We start from the raw sequence: 23,053 nt of genomic DNA, 5'->3' as shown, positions 1-23,053 counted from the left end.
AAAAAAAAAAAAAAAAAAAAAAAAAACCTTCTCTTTCCGACTAACTTGTCTGGGTTTGTGGTCCCTTTCCAGCCTGAAAATTTCTCTCTTTAAGGGAAGATTTAGGCAATTTGGGAGCCAAATGACTGCCTTTTCTCTGCCATCAGGTTCAAGGCCCAGCACACAGTGTCTCGAGAAACTTTACTCAGGTCTAGACTTCCTTGTTCTGAATAGTTTTTAAAGTATTTTAAAATATTTAATAACTATTTAATTCATTTAATTAATTTTTAAAGTATCTTTTATTGTGTAAAGCACATCTGCAATATGGGCTTGACTTTGACCTTTGGCATCTTTAAAGATGGCTTTAGGGAGGGGGGCCCAGGAAGCTGTCACATTAAAATTTGTGACGCATTTTGCCATTCCTTGTACTTTTTTTTTTTTTTTTCTGTAACCCTCAGAATGGCCCTGAAGACTGGAACATCTTATCAGTGTTTAAGTGTTTTGGTGGGAACTCTGATCCTTGACAATAATTCCCCCAAGGTCTCAGAGCTCAGGAGTGGCAGACCTTGGATTTGAACATCGCTATTTCTGACCTCAAAGCCCACGTTCTTTCCACCACAACGTATCAATCATGATAACGGGTATTTTTAAGTTCATCTTCCTTGCATTTTGTAGAAGCCCTTAAAAAAAACACAGTTCATCAAAAGGTTTCCAAACTCGTGGATTTCATGGGCTGCACGAGCATTTATTGACCCTGAATTAATACCGGCTTTCTCCAGTATCCCTTTATAATCATAACTGTTCCTCTGTGTATCACGTCTGCTGGCATTGTGAAATTTCCTACTGTCCTCGTTTGACAATGCCCAGAATTCCCTTTTTTCCCTAACCTGAACTCCAGGATGATAATCGCCCACACTGGGTTTTGTTCTGTTTTGAACGGGGAGAAGGCGAGAGAAGGGCGAAACAGCAGCGGTGGCTTCCTTACCTGCCGGTCCTTCTACGGTACCTTCCCGTGCGACGTCGCCGGCCTCTCCCAGCTCCGGCTTCCGGCGCGCCCCCCGCCGTAGGAGCCGCAAGGTGCAGGCCAACCTGGTCGCGAGGGGCGCCGCCCCCGCGCTCAGCCCCGCCCCCGACAGGCCACACCCGCCCGGGAGGCGTGGGAACCGGCAGGGGGAGGCGCTGCACTCGGGGTGCCGCCGGGTTTATAGGTCACCCGGAAGGCGCGCGCAGCCCGGCCGCCGCACCGAGCAGGCCCTCGCCGGGACCCCCAGCCGCCGCGCTCCTCCCCGCGGACCCCCGGGCGTCCGGCGCGGCGGCCTGTTCGCACTCGCCGAGCCGACCGCTGCCGTCGCTTCCGGTCTTTACGTGACCACCGGCTATGGCCGCCGCGGGGGGCGCCCGGCTCCTGCGCGTCGCCTCCGCGGCCCTGGGCAGCGCGGCCCGTCGCTGGCTGCTCGTCGCCGGATCCCGCGCGGCCCCCGGCTGGGGCGGCAGCGCGGGGGGGCTGCCCCGGACGCTGAGCGTGTCGACGCCGGCGCGGAGCAGGTGAGACGCGGCGTGCGCATGCGGGCGGGGGTCCCGGGCGCCGCGGCGGGGCGGCGTGGGCTTCCCCGTTCCGCTGCTTCTGCTCGGGCGCCAGCGTCCCGGGCCCTGTCCGCGATCGCTCGCGGTTCGGCCCTCCCGGCCCGTAGCGCTTCTGCGGGCCTGTCTCCCCTGTGTCCCGCTGACGCCTGCGGGAATAGGGGCCGCGGGACCCAGGCTCTCCCGCTCCCCGCACCTCCCGGGGTCCTCCAGAAAACCGTGCGCTTTGCCGCGGCCCGCTCCCGGGGTTTGGCTGGGCGCTGACCTTTGATTTGAACGGAGCCAGCAGTGACCTTCATAAGATGCTCCCCACGGATGTCCTGGCCAGCAGTTTTCGTCCTGGGCCTTTCCCCCGCCCTGTTGGGACATTCTGTTTCGGTTCTCTGGCAGAGAAATGAATGTCTGTTTGGAAAACACCCACTCTGTTCCCGGTACTGCCCTGACTGCTCTCTCCGAGCTGGTTCCGGGCTAAAAGGCTCTGCCTTGGGGTTGGCAAGGCAGGGTTTTAAACTGGCCTTAATGCCTAACTTCCTTCATCACTGTAGGCCTCAGTTTCCCCATTTATAAATGGGGCATAGCACTAGTGTAGGCGTCGTACAGTTATTTGAAGACTAAGTCAGGTAGTACAGGTAGTTTTGTGCCTCGCAAACTGGGGAGGGCTCAGGGGAGGCCCCCCGTGAACTGTAGCTACTGAGGCCCACAGTGTTGTGTTGTGTATTATATGTTGAAGTGACAAAATTTTCCCCAAATATGGTGAAGTTTTATATTCTTGGGCATGTTGGTTTTTCAAAGACACAGCCCCCTGCGATGTCCTAGAATTAAAATGTACTCATCATTTCAGAGTGCAGCAGTGTGGTGGGGCCGTGTGTGATGCAGGTCCTTGCTGTCCCCTAGCAGGATGCAAGAACTGGAGGCAGAGTGTTGTCCACTGCCTTATCTGGTTTCTTTCTTTCTTTTTTTTTTTTTTTTAAAGATTTTATTTATTTATTTGACAGACAGAGATCACAAGTAGGCAGAGAGGCAGGCAGAGAGAGAGGAGGAAGCAGGCTCCCCACTTGAGCAGAGAGCCCGATGCGGGGCTCTATCCCTGGACCCTGGAATCATGACCTGAGCCGAAGGCAGAGGCTTTAATCCACTGAGCCACCCAGGCACCCCTATCTGGTTTCTTCTTGATAAGGTCCCGGAGAACAGAGACCAGGACTTAATCATCTTGCCCCCTTTAATCCTGTTAGATAGAGTGTGCTCAATAAATTTTTGTTTCGTGGACTGTGGGGGAGATAATGGAGAAGGCAAGCCAGATTACTTTGTCCCTGTTTCCTTGACCTCTCTACATGCGTGTGTCTTGCTTTCTGCTATGGATGCATTCTTGAAAAGTCGTGTATAAATTAGGACATATATCGAACATATTTGCAAAACCAGTATTTAAAGAGAACATGAGTGCTTTTGTAAATGGGAGTTATCTCCCCTAAACTTACTAAGTTTGAACTTGCTTAGACAAATTGTCTTAGAAGGAAGCACATCTGTTCTGTTCCCTCATAATCCTCCTTTCCCCACCTTGGCCCTGTTTCAGTGGATGGCCTTGTGCCTCGTATTGCAGACTTTGGAGCTACAGCTAGATTTTCCAAGCTATCTGAGGCTTGTGTTTTCCAGTTTGGATATGACTAACCACATGTGGCTCTTTAAGATAACTTACGTTAAATTCAGTGAAAAGATTCAGCATTCCAGTTGCACTGGCCACATGTCAAGTACTCAGCAGCTGCGTGGGGCCAGCAGCTACTGTATTGGACGCCGCAGGTACAGAACATCTCTGCTGGTGCAGATCTGTTCCACTGGACAGAGCAGCCTAGAGGCTGTAGTTCCGTCTTGGGAAGTTGCGCGTGTAGCTAAGTTATCAATAACAGAGTTGAAAAACTCCTCTTGCTCCAAAATACCCTGACACAATACTTCATATTTTGTTGGGATTTTGGTTCCAAAGGGCTATCACAAAACTTGTACTTCACTCTCAAGAAAATCCTGGGAGGTAGGTGGGGTGGGGGATACAAATTCATGTTAAGTAGCTGGCAAACTAGGTGTTTAGCAAACACCATAAGAATTGAGAAATCTTTAGCCCAAGGAGTCATTTGGAAGAGTTAGGGTGGCTATGGAAGTAGGGAGCCCTAAAAGGGGCTCTTTCCCGGGACCAAATGCCCCAAGCCCGCCCCCCCCACCACCATGGTAAAAAGGTGGGCAGCAGCCAATCACTTCCCTCTCTAGGAGAAGTCTGTCACGACCTTACCATGGCCACCCCTCACAGTTTCCTTAAAACATCTGTGGCCGAGCAGAATAAATGGCAGTAGGAAAAGGTAACAAATGAAGAAAAGAGATGCGTGTGGTGCTGACTGACTAATTGACGATGGTAGAAGATTTAGAAGGACCATATTTCTCAGTGCGTGAATTCTTACCCTGAAGAACAGCTGAGGGCTTTTGGCGAGTTCTTAGAATTGGGGGGAAAATATAAAACCCACCAATACCAATGACTAATAGCAGTCGGAAAGAGGTATTTGGGTAACGTACATGTGTATGGTGCTTTAAGGACCAGAGTTTCCACAGACTTTCCTTGAATGGTCTCAGCTGCTTGCTGAAGTCACTATTGCCTGCATCTCCCTGTCTCTGAGCAAGGAAGTGGGCGGCTTCCCACGGTCATCTCACGCGCGTGTGTCAGAGCCGCAGAGGTAGCCTACATCTGATTCTTGGGTTCCAGGCTCTGTCAACTGCAGATTACCCTTCCTCTCCCATTTCTGCTTCCTTTCCGAGCCTTCAGCAGACCTTTCATTGCTCTCACTCTGCGGTTTTTTCTGTGCACTGTACGCCTTTAGTACATGGCCCTTCAGGCTTTTCAGCAACAAAAGGACTGAGGTCTTAAAGTTGCGAATCTGTGTTTGTTGAGCGCTCCTCTGTGTTAGGTATTTTGCCTCCGTTGTTAAAACTGGAATCTACATGTTATCCTGATTTTATAGAAGAGGAGTCTGATGTCACATTTCCGTGCTGTAAGCTTAGCTGTAGAATGCTCCAGAAGAGCAGCAGTGGTAAAACCTTGGCTTATAGTGGTGCACGTCGGGGGATGGGATTGTTGCTATTGTCCTTCCTGCAGCCTTTAGCTCCCGGGCATCTGTCCTTCTCAGATCCCTAGACTGCGGTGCTGGGCTCAGACCCGTATTTCCATCTGGCTTCTGGACAGTCTTCTCTGGTTCTTTTCTTTTAGCTCAATTAAAACAGGTGTAGACTTGACCTCATTTCCATCTTCCCCAAGGCTGCTCCACCACTGTGAACTCTGGGTTAAACCAGAGCCCTCCTTTTCTGAGCTGCAGATCTTAACATTGTTTCTTCCGTCTTTCTCAGTCTTCCTTGTACAGATGGTCAACAGAACCTTCTCTTTCCGTGTCCTGAGTATCTCTGAGGTCAGTTCTCCTACATTCTTTCTTTGTCTGTGTTCTTGGATTAACCCCAAGAGTCCGCCCTGTATCCTCATTCGCAGCCACTCTGCCTTGGGGAGGTGGCGGTTACCTAGTTCAAAATCAGGACTAATGTTCAAGAGTACTTCAAAAGTACTTTCTGACTGTGAAGAGAAGTTGGAGAGCACTGGCCCTTTTGGAGGGACATTTTCTCTCTCTCTCTCTCTCTATCTCTCTCTCTTGGACACACACACATACACAGGTGATAATTTTTAATTCATACAATTCTCTTTTTTCAGCATTGAATTATCAGGGAGGGCATTATCTGAAAGGGGCTTTCAGTTGCCTCATGTGTTAAATAAGATCATTGGACTTGAAAATTTGGGATTCTATAATTCTAGGGTTTTTCTTACACAAAAGTTTTCTTTGATGGATTATTACCATCTATTGGCGGTAGTGAAAATTGCAACTAATTCTTTTCAGCTGAAGTACATGTTTTCATTTGTGAGGCAAAAATTAAAAAATGACCGGCGGTGGATGACAGGCTTCTAGTTCTAACAGAATTTCTTCTCCCAGATTGTTCAGTGATGTTTGTGAGAAGTGAAAGTGCTTTAAGTCAGTCAGCTAACTCTGGTGGGTACCATAATATCCTGTAATGAAATGCGTAAGGAGCATTTTATTTATCCTCTCATGGATTCAAACACACACAGATCTACACTAGTCCCTTTGATTTTTGAGTACATGATGAGGATGTTTAAATGCTCAGGAAACAGTTGGACTGCTGCCTCACAGCCACAGGGCCTACCAGACACCTGCGTGACGGGTGTCGTACTGACCCCAGAACGAAGGGCCTTTTTCCAGTGCTCCATGACCAAGCTCTCATCTTTTAGGGATGTTACATAGAGACATTGCTTTTAAGAGGGCTGTGGGAGAGCAACATAGATTTAATGACTGATGAGGATTGCTAAATGTTGTCATGTGACTGTGACCTATGACCATGACCCTTGGGGTGACACAACATGTGGCCTTAATAGAAATGTGGTTGCTCTTTCCTTTAAGGTGGTGGGTAGAGCTTCCTCTCTGGTAGGTGGAGAGATAGACATACCTCAGCTTTGTGATGTCTTTTTCTCAAATAAGCTGTGGAAAGGAAAGAAAATACTATAGAAAACATATTTGTGTGCGTGGGTGCACCTCCATGGACGCACACCCTATTTTCTTTGGCCTTACAGGCTCTGAAAACAATGTTTTTTAAAAAAAAGATTTAATTTATTTATTTGACAGAGAGAGCACAAGCAAGGGGAGCAGCAGGCAGAGGGAGAGGGAGAAGTAGTTGTCTCCTTGAGGAGCAGGGAGCCCAATGCAGGGCTTGATTCCAGGACCCGGGGTCATGACCTGAGCCGCAGGCAACCGCTTAACCGACTGAGCCACACAGGTGGCCCTGAAAACAATATTTTAAAGATTTTATTTATTTATTTGACAGACAGAGATCACAAGTAGGCAGAGTGGCAGAGAGAGAGAGGGGGAAGCAGGCTCCCTTCGGAGCAGAGAGCCCGATGTGGGGCTGGATCCCAGGACCCTGGGATCATGACCCGAGCCGAAGGCAGAGGCTTAACCCACTGAGCCACTCAGGCGCCCCTGAAAACAATATTTTAAAGTATCCCTTGAAATGACTAAAAGTAATAAAGGACTGCTTCCTTTCCAGCTCAGAAGATAAAATAACAGTTCACTTTGTAAACCGTGACGGCGAGACATTAACAGCCAAAGGAAAAGTTGGTGACTCTCTCCTGGATGTTGTGATCGAAAATAATCTAGATATTGATGGTTTTGGTGAGTATGGGACATTCCTTAAAATTTACAAGTGAAACCATTAAATGGGTTTCAACTTTTGGGGGCTTTTTTGTAGAATTTTAACCTTTAGCATGCTAAGTAAAATACTAAAATTCATGACATGTTAGTGTTAAATTCTCATTTATAAAGAATATGAGTGATACTGCATTTTTCTTCTTTGTACATTGAATTAACCATGTGCCCCGAAGTCTGTTGCCTCATTCCCTTACTGATGATGATTTGTGTGCCACTAAGCTGGGGGTAGCAACTGGAGTTGAAAGACACTAGGTTAGAGGTCATGAATGTCATATCACAGAGGAGTAGTTTTGACTTATTCTTTTGGTTTTAACTTTATATTTGGAAATACCTTCAACTTAGAGAGAATTTTTCTATATAATCCTCACTAAGCTTCCCCTAATGTTAAAGTTTACATTACTGTGGTATAGTAATCAAAACGCAAAAGTTAATGTTGACTCAGTTACTCAAAAACTTGAGATTTAATAGAATTTTCCTGTTTTTTCCCAACTGTCTTTCGTTTTGGGATTCAATCTAGGAGGCCACGTTGCATTTAGGTATTATATGTCCATATTCCCTTCAGTCTGTGACATTTCTTTCGTCCTTTCTTATTTTTCACAACCTTGTACTTTTGAAAAGCACTGGTACATTATTTTATAAAATGTGTCCCTCAGTTTGGGTTTGACTGCTGCTCTCTTGTATTGATAGAGCTAATGCATTATTTTAAGTGAGTTAAGGAGTTACTTCTTTTTTAAATTTTATTTTTACTGTGCTATAATTGCCATTTAACTTTATATTCGTTTTAGGTGTGTCACATACTGTTTTAATATTTGTATGTATTACAAAATAGTCACTGCAACACGTCCAGCTAACCTGCATCACCACATGGTCTTGAATGTCTGTTCCCCTGCCTGGAAGGGCAGTTTATCTACCTCTTGTTAGAGAAGGAAATGTTTTAGTTAGAAAGTTTTTATGTCTTGCTCTGACTGTATTCTTTACCAGATGTTCCAGATGTTCCAGAAACTGCCTTCAAAGCAGATGTTCCAGAAACTGCCTTCCTATGGCTCAGGGACACACAGTTCTTTCACCTGGCAGTTTTGCTCAAGCGCTGTCTCTCTCTCTCTCTCTCTCTGGAGAGATGGTTCTCAAAGGGGGTTCCTTTTACCATTAGCTTCATGTCACTTGGGAAATGCAGATCCTTAGGCCCCGTGCTAGACCTTCTGAATCAGAAAGGCTGCGGTAGAGCCCAGCAATGTGTTTTCACAGTCCTCTGTGTGATTTTGATGTATGTTAAAGTTTGTGAACCACTGGTCCACAGGAAAGGCCCAAGGAGTATATCTGACTATGACTCATTCAAGGCATTGTTCACTCTGTACTTTTAAGAGCCCTTCCAGATCAGAATTATGTCTCCTCCATTTTCCCTTCGTGTAATAAATATGCCTGTGTTAATACTCATCACGGTTTTCCTCTTTAGGGAGGATTCCCCTCTCCCGTATGAGATTACGAGCTCTTGCTCAGGTGCCTCACAGAGTAGATTTTGTCCAGAATTGACAGTGCGTCGCATTTGCTGAATTCTTACATCTAACATCAGTTCAGGTTAATCATAACAACAGCCATTTGAGTGCAAACAACATTCCAGCATACGTTTTCTGTTCTTGTAACAAGTCTAAGAAGTAGACTTGTCTTTTAAAACCTTCTATGTTATAGATGAAGAAAATGAGGTTCGGGGAAATTAATTTTTCTGGGGTCATACATGGAGCAGTTAGGAGGTCTAGGACTCAAGTCTCTCACCCCCAAACCTCTGCTTTTCCCTTTCCTTTTGCCTTTCTACCGTTTTCCCTAAGAGATGTCCTTCCTGAGTGAATACCTGCCCCAGAAAGAATTGATACAGTTCTAATTTTAAGGAGTTTTTTAGTTGAATGCTCTGGTTCTTGGCTGGGACTGAGTTTCAGAACCTCTACAGAACTTTTAAAAATGCAGACGTCTGCCTTCCATCCTAAGTAGTACAGGGAGAGGCAAAGTTGTGCAGGTAGACTTGTAAATAGTTGCACAGGGTTCAGATCTACACTGTGGTTAAGAATGACTAATTTAACAGAAAGGGAAATTAGAGAATCGATTCTATTTACTATAGTACCAAGAACCATAAGATACCTGTGAATAAACCTAACCAAAGAGGTAAAGGATCTGTACTCAAGAAACTACAGAACACTCATGAAAGAAATTGAAGAAGACGGAAAAAGATGGAAGACCATTCCATGCTCTTGGATCAGAAGAATAAACATTATTAAAATGTATATACTACCTAGAGCAATCTATACTTTTAATGCCATTCAGATCAAAATTCCACCAATATTTTTCAAAGAGCTGGAGCAAATAATCCTAAAATTTGTATGGAATCAGAAGAGACCCCAAATTGCTAAGGATATGTTGAAAAACAAAAATAAAACTGGGGGCCATCGCGTTACCTGATTTCAAGCTTTACTACAAAGCTGTGATCATCACCAAGACAGGATGGTACTGGCATAAAAACAGACACATAGACCAGTGGAACAGAGAAGAGAGCCCAGATACGGACCCTCAACTCTGTGGTCAAATAATCTTCGACAAAGCAGGAAAAAATATACAGTGGAAAAAAGACAGTCTCTTCAATAAATGGTGCTGGGAAAATTGGACAGTTATATGTAGAAGAATGAAACTTGACCATTCTCTTACGCTGTACACAAAGATAAACTAGAAATGGATAAAAGACCTCAGCGTGAGACAGGAATCCATCAGAATCCTAGAGGAGAACATAGGCAGTAACCTCTTCGATATCAGCCATAGCAACTTCTTTCAAGATATGTCTCCAAACAACAGACGAATAGATAAGGAAGATGTGGTCCATATACACTTTGGAGTATTATACCTCCATCAGAAAGGATGAATACCCTTTGCACTCCTGGGTGTTTACCCCAAAGATACAGATGTAGTGAAAAGAAGGGCCATCTGTACCCCAATGTTTATAGCAGCAATGGCCACGGTCGCCAAACTGTGGAAAGAACCAAGATGCTCTTCAATGGACGAATGGATAAGGAAGATGTGGTCCATATATACTATGGAATATTATGCCTCCATCAGAAAGGGTGAATACCCAACTTTTGTAGCAACATGGACGGGACTGGAAGAGATTATGCTTAGTGAAATAAGTCAAGCAAAGAGAGTCAGTTATCATATGGTTTCACTTATTTGTGGAGCATAAGAAATAGCATGGAGGACATGGGGAGTTAGAGAGGAGAGGGAGTTGGGGGAAATTGGAAGGGGAGGTGAACCATGAGAGACTATGGACTCTGAAAAACAATCTGAGGGTTTTGAAGGGGCGGGGAGGTTGGGGGAACCAGGTGGTGGGTATTAGGGAGGGCACGGATTGCATGGAGCACTGGGTGTGGTGCAAAAACAATGAATACTGTTATGCTGAAAAGAAATTAAAAAAAAAGAATGACTAATTTAGGGAAAGAACTCATTGGTAATTTATGTAAAATATATATTCTATAAAATTTATAATTCGCCTTCCTCATGAGTTTATTCAGTAACATCTTAAAAAAATTTTTTTTCTTTTTTTCTTTTTTTTAAGTAGGCTTCACATAGGCTCCACATTCAGCATATGGAGGCCAACACAGAGCTTGAACTTACGACCCTGAGATCATAACCTGAGCTGATATCAGGAGTCAGATGCTTAAATGACTGAGCAACCCCAGGCACCCCCGCATTCAGCTATGCTTTTAACTCAACTTAGTTTCTCTGATTTTTTCTCTCACAAATGAAAAGTGGAACAGCACACAGTGATTGAGAATAGACTGGGGAATCAGTTTATGGTTCACAAACCAGCACTAAGACATCTCTTACTGGCCGTGAGACCTGGAGCAAGCCACTCAAAAATCCGTATGCCCCAATTTCCTCTTCTGTGAGAAAGGATTATAAAGGTTCCGGCCTCACGGGGCTCTTGAGGATTCAACGGGCTATCGGAAGTGAAGTGCTGAGCCCAGCGCTGACCCTGGTAAGAATAGTAGCATTTGTGGCATTTTAACTTGGCCTTTCCTCATCCTCTCCCCACTCCTGCAGTCACTTTAAGACTCCGCAGCTTCAGAACTACAGGAGCTGTGAAGCCCAGCAGCCTCGCAGCCGCCGGGCAGATGGGATTTGGATTCCTTGGGAAGTCCCATCTCCAGAACACGGTCACGAGTCCTACAGCTTCCCGGGAAAGCTCCATCCCAGGGCATCGTTCTTTGGCCTGCCTCCGAGACTGCTCTGTGCAGGGAGCTCTGTCCCTGTGCCTTTAGTCTGAAACATCACCTACAGCTGTTTCACACACCAGCTGGGCAAGCGCGAGCCCGGCCAAACATTTAGAAGGAAGATGTGGGGAACAAGATGTCCATAGCGGGCTTTGAAATGCCCTGGGGATCTGGAAGGGCCATGCACACGTGCAGGACCCTGCTCGTGCCCAAGAAGGACGTGACAGCATCCTAGCCTCTCACCCTGGCTCCCCGTCAGGTCCTGCACGGTGAGGGCTGAGACAGACGTGTAGGCTAGTTGAATGTCGAGGGAGCACACCACACACACACACCAAGCTTGTCGGCAAAGGGTAGAAGACTCACTGGTCCAAGCTCTGAAGGACACCCTGCTCGGGCATCTGGCTGACCACTAAGCTAACTGAGCAGAGACCTCAGTGGTGCACACAGGAAGACAGACTTGAGAGAATTAGAACAGGAAAGTCCCCAGGAGCAACAGCAAACCTGGGTCACAGGGTGGAGACCTTCATTTCCACAGTTGCTACATCATGTTATCTCCAGTGTCCACTTTCAGTAAAAAAAGTTCAAGCACCAAAAGAAATGGGAGAGTGTGGCCCACACTCGAAGCTCCCCCCAAGGAGGCCGAGGCGGTAGACTTACCGGACAAAGACGTTACACCAGCTGTTACAGAAGTTCAGAATGCTGAGGGAAACGACATGGAGGTTTTCTGGCATCTTCACATCAGAATGTGTGGAGGCCATTGCTGCTCTGAGTGGGGACACGTAAATGAAATGATGGACGTTCGTGCCCTTGAGAAAGCTGAACTTTTGAGAGCTCTGAGAAAGCTAATGTGGAGCCTGTGATCTGTAAATTGATTTTTATAAATTTCTCCACAAATTTGATCATATGCACTAGGCCTATATACTGGGCTATTACTGCAGAGATACTTGTAACAGCAAAAGATTTGAAACAACCAAATGCCCATCAATAGAGGGCTGGTGTGTAAGTTATACAGTGGGATATTATATATTCTTTCTAAGAAAAGAAGTCTCTGGAAGGAGTCTTAAAACCAAATATCCGTGCTTATCTGTTGGTAGGAGGAAGATTTTAATTCTATAACGTTTTTTCTTTTTAGGATTTTATTTATTTACTTGAGAAAGAAAGGGAGTGAATGAGTGAGTGAGAGAGAGAGAGTACTCACAAGCCAGGGGAAGGGGTAGAGGGAGAAGCAGGCTCCCCACTGAGCAGGGAGCCCAATGTGGGGTTCCATCCCAGAACCCCGAGATCATGACTTGAGCTGAAGGCAGATGCTTAACTCACTGAGCCATCTAGGTGTCCCTCATTCTACAACTTTTTATGCTTTCTGAGTTTTGGACAGTGTGAATGGGTTATGTGTCTTAAAAATGTTTGTAAGAAAAAACTTAGAGGAGACAACCTAAAGATCTAACAACAGGAACTCTGTAAGTCTGCAATGGCATTTCTAAAGTACAGTATGTGTCTGTTAGAAGTAGCATTTACAGTGTATAATCACATAGGTAGATGCTTATCAGTGGAAAACACAATGTTTTTAATTGCTTTCGATTCTTCAGAATGCACTGCGAAAGGTCCTAGAGGATGTTCAGCCAGACAGTGTGGCTGTCGCTTCTGGATCTGATGGTGAGGTTCTCATCTTTATTCTACTTCTCTCTATTTTAACTGCTCCAAGTAAATGCAGTGATTTACTTTACTACCTGTGACTTGAGTAAGTCACTAGTGTTCCTGTGCCTCACTTTCATTAAAAATCAAATGAGGGCAATAATAGTATTCCCCTCATAGGACTTTCATAATGCTTAAGTCAATATTATGTCTTCAGAATATTATGACATTAGGGAAGTGTTAAAAATATTTGCACTAGTCTATTTTATTATATAAAAATCTGTGTATGTGATGAGGATACCACTTCAGGGCCATCAGGATGACTTCTGTCAGGAGAAGGGGAGAAGAACAGGTGTTGGCAGGGAGAAGGAGAAAGTGGGGGTCTGCTGCGGGGCTGCTGGGAACGGGGACGGTGCAGCCGCTGTGGACGGCAGTTTGGCCGGTCCTCAGGGAAACAGAGTTACTGTGTGATCCAGCTGTGCTATTCTAGGGCATCCCCAGAAGAATTGCAAGCAGAGACTCAGATCCTGGTACACCAGTGTTCACAGTGGTCGAAAGGTGGAAACAACTCACATGTCCACCAGCAGATGAGTGGATAAACAAAATGTGGTATATATGTGGACTGGACTGTTCTTTAGGCATAAGAAGTGCTGAAGTTCTGATATCAGCTGCAACAGGATGAGCCGTGAGAACATTGTGCTAAGTGCGTAAGCTGGACACAAAAGGACAAGTGCTCTGGGACTCCCCGTACGTGAGCTACCCAGAGGAGGCAAATTCAGAGAGGCAGGGGAGAACAGAAGTTGCTGGAGACTAATGGGAGGAGAGAATCTGGCTGAAGAATATCTTCTGGAAATAGCTGGTGGTGATGGTCATACAACTTAATGAAGTACTTAGTGCCACTGACCCGTATACTTAAACATGGCTAAGGATGGTAGATTTTTTATGTTATGTATATTTTACTACAATTAAAAAATTGGGGTAAGTGTAAACACAGAAAATAACATTTTTTTTTCTGATTAAAGAATCAGTGCATTTCACTGTAGAAAATGTTGGAAAATTTAATAAGCATGTAAAATAGAAAATACACCCATTATTCTAATCTCTGCAACCACTAATGACATTGCTATGCTTTTTAAAACCTGTATTGTGGTTACATTTTTTGCAGACATAAATTAGATAAAATAAGAGCAATATGAAACTATTGAGGTTTCGTACTCGACACAGTGTTTGAAATTGTGTGACTATCTCCACATTTTTAAGATTCACTTAATTTGGGACACCGGGGTGGCTCAGTGGGTTAAAGCCTCTGCCTTTGGCTCAGGTCATGATCCCAGGGTCCTGGGATCGAGCCCCGCATCAGGCTCTCTGCTTGGCAGGGAGCCTGCTTCCTCCTCTCTCTCTGCCTACTTGTGATCTCTGACTGTCAAATAAATAAATAAAATCTTAAATAAAAAAAAAAAGATTCACTTAATTGAAAAACTGACAGTCGTGGTGAATTATAACCCGTCTCTGTGCTAAAGCCACGAGGGGCTGCTGCGTGAGCAGGTAAACAGAAGCGTTTCCTGATCTTTGACAGCAGCACTGAGACTTGGTACTGTTAGACTGTTGAAAAAAAATGGAAATCAGAATATCCCGCAGCAGTGCTCACTAACTCACCAGGTGACGGCGTGGTGCTGGAATCCACCCCCCAGGCTGGATACTGTGGGATGGAAGCTGAACGTGACCTAATGCCTAAGATGGTCAACAATCGCCCTGGCCTTCTGTGCCGTTAGTCGAGGAGTAAAGACTGTATAAGCCAAAGTGCTTGGAAAATAGGATTTTAAAAAGAAAAAATATATATATATATTTTTAAAGATTTTATTTTTTTATTTATTTGACAGAGAGAAATCACAAGTAGATGGAGAGGCAGGCAGAGAGAGAGAGGGAAGCAGGCTCTCCGCTGAGCAGAGAGCCCGATGCGGGACTCGATCCCAGGACTCTGACATCATGACCTGAGCCGAAGGCAGCGGCTTAACCCACTGAGCCACCCAGGTGCCCCGAAAAAATATTTTTAAGCTCAGAAAAATCTCTTGGAAATCAGGAGGTGTGAGAGCGGCGGGCGTGCCGCTGGGTGTGCCATGCGGCATCTGCAGCAGGTGTTGCTGGTCGGCTGAGTGACCAGCCACCCTGCCCTGCCGCTCCTGGCCTTCATTTCTCTGAGAAAGTTAGTCTTGGCTGGAGTTTTGAGTTCTATGCCTCCCTTGCATAAAAAAAGATGATTGGTTCTAAACGCGTTGGGTTTCTCCTCATTGCATATTCTATGAGAAAATATCTGACTTTAAGTGTTCTTTTGTAAACATTGTTAGAAAGTTTGGGGGCGCCTGGGTGGTGCCGTCTGTTGGGTGTCCGACTCGTGGTTTTGGCTCAAGTCATGATCTCGGGGTCGTGGGATTGAGCCCCGCATCGGGCTCTGTACTCGTTGGAGAGTCTGCTTGGGATTATCTCCCTCCCTCTCCCTGCCCCTGCATCTGTGCACACTCTCTCTCAAAAAAATAAGTAAATCTTAAAAAAATAAATACAATGCATATTTTTCTATTATATGGATATGACATGACTTATCCATCTCTTTCTTTGGAGATTTAGGTGGCTTCCGATTTTCAACTATTCAAAATAAACTTAAGGTGAACATCCTCAGAAATACTTTTTATGTATATGTTTTATAATCTCACAATAAATTCTAGGGATAGAATTGCCTAGTAGAGTTTGTTTTATAAATGGCTCAAATTATTTGCCTGTTTTCTGATGAGGTATTGTGTGTTTTCTTGGTTAGCAAAAAAAATCATAAAAAAGAAAACTAAACATTTACTTAAATGAGTTGCAACCTCTGTTACTTGAAGCCACATCTTTTCTCAAAGCATTATAAATGTGTTATTTGCAGTAGATAATTTTCTTGAGTTGCTTTCCATTAATTCCTTTTTTTTTTTTAAAGATTTTATTTATTTATTTGACAGAGAGAGATCACAGTAGGCAGAGAGGCAGGCAGAGAGAGAGGAAGGGAAGCAGGCCCCCTGCTGAGCAGAGAGCCCGATGTGGGACTCCATCCCAGGACCCTGAGATCATGACCTGAGTTGAAGGCAGCGGCTTAACCCACTGAGCCATCCAGGTGCCCTCCATTAATTCCTTCTAAATCAAAGCAAGCATAAGTATTGTAAAGATAAGTAAAAACATAAGTATTTAAAAGATACTGCAAGGTATCTTTTAAAATTTTGAAGATCTTTAAAAAAACGGGGAGGGGGGCACCTGGGTGGCTCAGTGGGTCAAAGCCTCTGCCTTCGGCTTGGGTTGTGATCCCAGGGTCCTGGGATTGAGCACCGCATCGGGGGTCTCTGCTCAGCAGGGAGCCTGTTTCCTTCTCTCTCTGCCTGCCTCTCTGCCTACTTGTGATCTCTCTTTCTCTCAAATAAATAAATAAAATCTTTTAAAAAATTAAAAATTTGAAGATATATCATTATTATTGACCATGTGTTGCAGTATGCTGATTTTCAAACTGTAGGTTGCAAGTATTAGTGGATCGTGAAACCAATTTAGTAGCTCCCAACAAGCATTTTAAGGAAATCAGAAAGAACAGAATATATAAAAACACAAGATCTTTTGCAAAGGTATATTATTTCATGAACTGTTTGTTGAGCTATTTTACAAAGTATATGTGTGCTGGGTCATGGTGTAGAATGAAGTTCACACTGAGTCACAATAAAAAAAAAAAATTGTTTTTGAAGGCCATTAGTTGGTTGGGTAAGAATAGAAGCTTTGTGCGTAGGTTTGATTCTCAGCTCTGCCAAGTAACCTGCTTTGTGACCCAGGGTTATGTACGTAACCTCTTGTTTTACTGAGGGTAGAGTGGGAATAATGTTAGTATCTACCTCATGAGACTTCTGGAAAGATCAAATGAGCTAATCAAAGCAAGTGCTTAAAGTAAACATTAGCTACTGTAGTTATCATGGTTATTAATACAGGTTCATTGTTCATTACAGAGCACTTCAAGAATACATTGAAAAAGGTTTCCCTGGATGCCTGGGTGGCTTGGTCGGTTAAGTGTCTGCCTTCAGCTCAGATCATGAGGGATTGAGCCCCAAATCGTGCTCCCTGCTCAACGGGGAGCCTGCTTCTCCCTCTACCCATTCTTCCACTGTGGTCCCTCTCTCTCAAATACATAAAATCTTAAAAAAAAAAAAAAAAGTTTCCCACCCCGCTGAAGTAACCACTGAAGAATCTTCCCCCTTGCTACTCTAGGAATATAGAAAATTTAATGCCACAGTCTTTAGTAGTTTGATGGGAATTCTGCATTCACTTATGTGGTCTCTGGAGAGAAACTTTAAAGATCCATGACCTGAACATGTCCAGAAATTTGGGCATGTAAATACAAACTTATGGTAAGCTAAACCAGGTTCACTAAAGATAGAGTTAAGCCTAAGCCACTTTCTAGAATAAAGATGAAGGAAATGAGGTCAGGAAGTCTGGGGCAGCCATTTGGTTGATTCTTAACGTAGAATAAGGAGATTTTTTCAGTGTTGCCCTTGTAGTTCAACTCAGGGGAGGCTGACCAAGTACACAGTCCTTTTTACAGTTTCTCCCTGGGTGATTTCATCCCTTCTGTGACCCTAAATCCCATGTTGATGTCCATAAATTCTTGCAATTACCTTGTTAGCTCCCCCTCCACTGAGCCTGGAACTTACAGAGCCACCTTTCTACCTTACATCTCTTCTTGGAAATTGCACAGGCCTTTTAAAGTCAGCATACCTAAATAGCATTTGATTTTTTTCTTCCCCACCGAAACTAGTTCTTCCTCAGGTCTCACCTGCCATCCGTGAGTATCACTCAGCTGTTTCAGCTGGAAACTGGAGAGTGTCTTTGGCTCTTCCTTCTCCCCTGCCCCCTGCCTCTGGTGTTGTCAGCAGCTGCTGTCCGCTGTGCCTCCAACATACACCTGCCCGCCTCCCCGCGGTCACTGGCTTGGGGCTGGCCGGCCGCTGCCCGCTGGGAACTGTGTGGACCTGCTCCTGCTCTTGAGCCCTGCACTTGGGGTGACCAGGCACGTCCCCTGACGGCAAAGCATGAGTAACTTCCCGTGTCACGTAGGTTACAAATCACATTCCTCACCCCAGCCTAGGAAGCCCCACTACCCTTCTTCCTTTCCCGAATTTCTCATTATTCTTTCTCTCACTGCAGCCACACTGGCCTTTTCTCAAGAGCTGACCTCATCCAGAAATTTTGCTTTGAGACATCATACACACTTTACATGTTTCTCTTGCCTGGGACACCCCCTCTCTCCTCTCTCCTGTACACGGGATTTTCATCTGCCTCGGCTCAGTTTTTACGTCACTTCCTCAATGATGCTCTGCGCAACCACCCAGGCCGAAGTCGGACTCCTCTCTCTGCCCTGAGCCCTTTATTCTCTGCCACAGCATCTTCTGTCTTTCACTGCATGTATCACAACCTGTTAAGTGTCTATCCCTTCATTTGCTTCCTCCTCAAAGCCTGTGATGGAGGATAAAATCATTCCTGTTTTATTCCTCACTGTATGAAGTAATGAGCATATATGAGTAAAAAGGAAAAAATGGTAAATTTTGGAAGTAACACACTTATAAGCATGTGTATTTTCAACTTTTTTTTGTTAATTCCAACTTTTATATTGATCTATATTTCTTGGAGGATTGGTTTTCAGAGTATATTATAATATTTCGTCACTAGGGGGCAGCTATACCTCTCTGATCAAACAGACCTCGTTTATTACCTCAAACTTTGGTTCCCCCCCCCCCCTGCTATATTATCTATTTCCTTCATGTCTCTTTTGAGGGAAATTATTCAAATTTGGAGATCCTGATCATGTTCACATAAATCTATATGTATTCCTATCATGTTTTTTGATTCCCTATTGTTATACTGCATTACTGGCTATGCCAGATCAAACTTTACTCTGGGAAATTAGATTTTATACTTACATATTTTTATTTTAATATAATATTATATATATATTTTAATATATTTTTAATATAATATATAATATCATATTTTTAATATATAATAGTACAGTTATCCTCTGGAAATTTGGGGGAAAGGGATTAGGTTGAATGGGCAGTCTTTCTTGTTAGCATCATCTCCACAAAATAGTCTTCATTTAAGCTACATTTGTGTGCATATGTACGCAAAATGATCTTTTTCCTATTGGCAAACACACAAATTACATGAAAAAAAAGGAACAATAGTCTGTAGATCTCTTTTTTCTGGGAGTTAATATTATGGCAAGAATTTTGTTAAATAAATAATCAAGCCAGGGGCACCTGGGTGACCCAGTCAGTTAAGTGTCTGACTCTTCGTTTCAGCTCAGGTCATGTTCTCAGGATTGTGGGATTGAGCCCTGTGTTGGGCTTCATGCTGGGCCTGGAGCCTGCTTAAGATTTTCTCCACACACACACACACACACCCCCGCTTAAAACCAAACAAAACCCAAACTCAGTCTGGAGAAATTTTATTTATTACCAATCTTGAGATTAGCCAATAGCCATACTTACTTATTCTTAAGGTAATTTTGAAATTATGTGAACTTGAAATGAAATTTTGTAGATTAACGGTGTTAAGGGTCTTACTCTAGTAAAATCAGAATTACTGTGAAAACCGAAAGTTTGTCAAGAATCCCATAGTTTCCAGGAGCTAGGCTGTGTCAGCTGTTAATTTTACATTTGTTATTGTAGCTAAAGTGATGCCATCTTCAGTCACTATCATGTAGACTGCTGTTTGTAGAAATCAGAATGTTGGTGTGGTTTTGTTGACTATATATAGTGGTGATGTTTTAAATTCTAGTTATAATTTAATATTTCTTAAAGCCTTTAACGGTTTCAACCAAGCATTCATTAAGTGCTAGTGCTGAAAAATGCATCTGAAAATCAGTTATTTTGGAATAGAATTTAGATGTGACAAAAAGGTATGATAAAAGCCAAAAATCTGTCATGATATGTAATTTAGGAGAACTCTTAATCAGTAGCCAGAGTGCCACCAAAATAAAAGCAGCACTGAAGTGTGCATACCTTGAAGTTCATGAAAATTGTTATATAACTAGGCAAGGATGACTGATAAAGTGCTGGTGCCAGGGGCTAATACCAGTATGGCTATAATGTGTCCCTAAGTCTGATTATCATCTATGATAATCATATTTTAAGTATATTTATATATATTTTTAAATATATCATATTTTCGATTATTTGAAAGGTGGACATAGTAATGTAAAAAGTTTTATTTGAAATGTTTGTTCACCTAAGTGTATTTTATTATTATTATTTTTAAAAAAGCTTATTTTGGAGAGAGCACTTTTTTGGGAAAGTCTTTGTCTTTCTTTCATTTCTGAAGGACAGCTTTGTCAGAATGTTTTGGTTGGAGTCATTCTTGTCAGCATGTTGTATATGTCATCTTGGTGCCTCCTGGCCTCTATAGTTTCTTTTCTTTCTTTCTTTCTTTTTTTTTTTTTAATTTTATCCATTTATTTGACACAGAGAAAGGGAGTGCACACAGCAGGCAGAACAGCAGGAGAGGGAAAGGGAGCAGGAAAAGCAGGCTCCCCACTGAGCAGAGAGCCCGACATGGGGCTCCATCCCAGGACCCTGGAATCATGACCTGAGCTAAAGGCAGACACTCAACTGACTGAGCCACAGGCACCCCACCTCTACGGTTTCTGCTGAGAAATCCACTCCTAGCCTTATGGGGATTTCCTTGAAAATTATAAGCTTTTCTGTTGTTGCTTTTAAGATTCCTTCTTTGTCTTTGATTTTTGGCAGTTTTATTATATTGTTTCTTGAAAAAGATCTTTTGAAGTTGAGTTTGTTTGGGGACCTATGAGCTTCATGAAGTTGCATGTCCAACTCCACCAAATTTTGGAAGTTTCTCAGCCATTACTTCTTAAAATAAGCTTTTTGCCATCTTTTCCCTCTCTTCTCCGTTGGGGACCCCAGGAATTTGTGGATTGTTTGTTTTGATGTTCAAAACACCAGCAGATCACATAGGCTTTCTTACTCTTTTCCATTTTTTTTCCCCATTTTTCCTTCTGGATAGTTTCAAAGGTCCTATCTTCTAATCTGCGGTCTTTCTTCTGCCTGGGCCATTGTGTCGTGGATGGTCTCTGTCGCATTTTCCGTTTGCATTTCTTTCACTGTGCTCTTCAGCTCCAGAATTCCTGTTTGGTTCTCTTTTATGATTTCTGGCTCTTTGTTATACTTAACCATGTTCATGCGTCATTTTCCCGATTTTACTGATGGTCTTTCTATGTTTCTTTGTAGCTCATTTAATTTCCTTGAAACAGTTATTAGGAATTCTTTATCAGGTAAATAGCAGACGTTCTTGTCTTTTGGGTCAGTTACTTGAAAATTAGTGTTCTCTTGGTGGCATTGTGTTTCCTTGATTTTTCATGTTCTACAAAGTCTCGTGGTGTTGTCTTCACATCTGCAGTGGCAGTCACCTCCTCTACTCTTCGTGGACCGACTTTGGGAGGGAAGTTTTTGTCAGCCCTGCTAGGGATTCTCAGGCTTTGGGGAGCCTTCAGTCGATTTATCTGCACGCTTGCTTCCTCCTGTGGCACAGTCGTAAACTTCTGTGCCTTCTCTGGATTCTCCAGAGCCAGCTTGTGTGCTCACAACTTCCCTTTTCCAAGGGCGGCCTGTCCCAGGCCCACAGATGCAGGCTGGCTTCATGAAAATGTTTCCTGGTCATCTGCACAAGCTCACTCTTGATGCCCTTGGGAGTGTGCTTGGGGAGTTGGCCACAGGGTCAGAAGGAAGATGTGTGGGTGAGACGTGTGGACTGCTTGAGGTATCTATGCATGAGCTGGGTAGATCTGGGGGTGAGGCATCCCCAGTGTTCAGTGGGCCTCCTGCTAGAGCACATGTTAGTAAGAGTCACATCCCTCTGATACATTCCGAGCCCTGACTGCTGACTCCCTTGCCACGTGCTGCCCTCCAGCGTTCAGCTCAAACTCAGCACGCTGGATGAGGCGAGGGAAGCAGGCCTGTTTGGCAGCATCTTCTTGAAACAACTCCTCATCCTCAGGCTGCACTGGAGTGTCAGCCCCACCTGGATCCCACAGCTCCCACAGAGGCACTTTGTGGACAGTGCCAAGTTGTTGTTGTGGAGGGTGGGGTGTGACCGAGGCCCATCTTTGTTGTCCATTTTGCTGCACTCAGTCCCTCACCACAGTTAATTTTAAAAACATTTTCATTATTCCAAATGGAAAGTCTATCTATACCCTTTAGCTATGACTCCCCAAACCCCCATTTCCGGTCCCTTAAACTATCACATCTTTTTCTATCTATAGATTTGCCTATTCTGGATATTACATGTAAGTGGAATCAGAAGTTGTCTTTTGTAACTGACTTTTTCTTTTTCTTTTTTTTTTTTTTTGTAACTGACTTTTTATGATTAGTATCCTATTTTTAAGGTTCATCTCTGTGGTAGCATATATCAGTGCTTCATTCCTTTTTAGGGCCAAATAATACTCATATTCCATTTTATGGATATTCTACTTTTTATTTACACTTTCATCCCTTGAGGGATATTTGGATTGTTTCCAGTTTGTAGCTATGGCCAAGGTATGAAAGCAATTAATGAAGAGAGGATGTTCTTTTCTTTCTTTTTTTTTTTTTTAAGAGATTTTATTTATTTGACAGAGAGAGCATAAGCAGGGGGAATGGCAGGAAGAAAACACACTGGTGGGTAACTCACATGCTCAGGTAACCAACTGTCTTTCATGGTAGCTGCCACAGAGATGAGAGTGGCGAAGGGGCTATGGACACCTGTCTGTCCACCTGTCCTCGCCCACGTCCAGCCCCTGGAGAGATGGTGGTTGCGAACCTCTGCAATGGGTTACGGGAAGCTGCTAAAGGATTTTGAGCAGGAAGGTGATGCAGCATGTCTTATTTTGGACCGATCTCACTGGTGGCTGTGTGAAGGAGGGATTTGAGATGGGGACGACAGAAGCAGAAACCATGGGATTTCACCAGGGGGAGGGTAAGAAGATGGAAGAAAGTAGAGAGAGATCCCGTCCTAGAAAGGGAGTGAAAATAAGAATGTTTCAAATGGTAGAGAGCGTGCCAGAAAGGTGCAATGTGAGAAAAGCCCAGGGAAGAGGAGGGTGCGTACATATGGTCTCAGTCATCTTGGAAAGGAGAGAAAAGTTCATATACCCAGTAAATCCCTCTGGAAAAACTGGGACATTCCTTTTTGCACCACCTGGTCAAATGAAACGAAGAGTCACCAGCCATGTTCCAGCTCTTCATACATACACTTTCAACTCTTTTCCCT

General features: G+C 43.9%; 1 protein-coding gene and 1 long non-coding RNA gene across 5 annotated transcripts in view; one reads left to right on the top strand and one right to left on the bottom strand.

Moving 5' to 3' along the window:
* The window catches only part of LOC132028622 (uncharacterized), a 59,519-nt gene extending 58,466 nt beyond the window's left edge, over window positions 1-1,053 (bottom strand). For 2 of the 4 annotated variants that reach the window (XR_009407485.1, XR_009407483.1), the window contains exon 1: window positions 965-1,028. This is a non-coding gene — a long non-coding RNA (uncharacterized LOC132028622). Of the gene's footprint in view, window positions 1-964 lie in introns of all 4 variants that reach the window. The other 2 variants (XR_009407482.1, XR_009407484.1) reach the window with 2 other exon arrangements.
* Window positions 1,054-1,225: 172 nt separating this feature from the next.
* FDX1 (ferredoxin 1) overlaps window positions 1,226-23,053 on the top strand; it is a 32,004-nt gene continuing 10,176 nt past the window's right edge. Inside the window, exons 1-2 of the mRNA XM_059417804.1 lie at window positions 1,226-1,524; window positions 6,694-6,818. Coding sequence (XP_059273787.1) covers window positions 1,358-1,524; window positions 6,694-6,818 — 292 coding nt within the window. The 5' untranslated portion in view covers window positions 1,226-1,357. The remainder of the gene's footprint in view (window positions 1,525-6,693; window positions 6,819-23,053) is intronic.

This window comes from Mustela nigripes, chromosome 1 (assembly GCF_022355385.1).
Source record: "Mustela nigripes isolate SB6536 chromosome 1, MUSNIG.SB6536, whole genome shotgun sequence".
Lineage (NCBI taxonomy): Eukaryota > Metazoa > Chordata > Mammalia > Carnivora > Mustelidae > Mustela > Mustela nigripes.
This window is presented reverse-complemented; position numbering and strand designations above follow the sequence as displayed.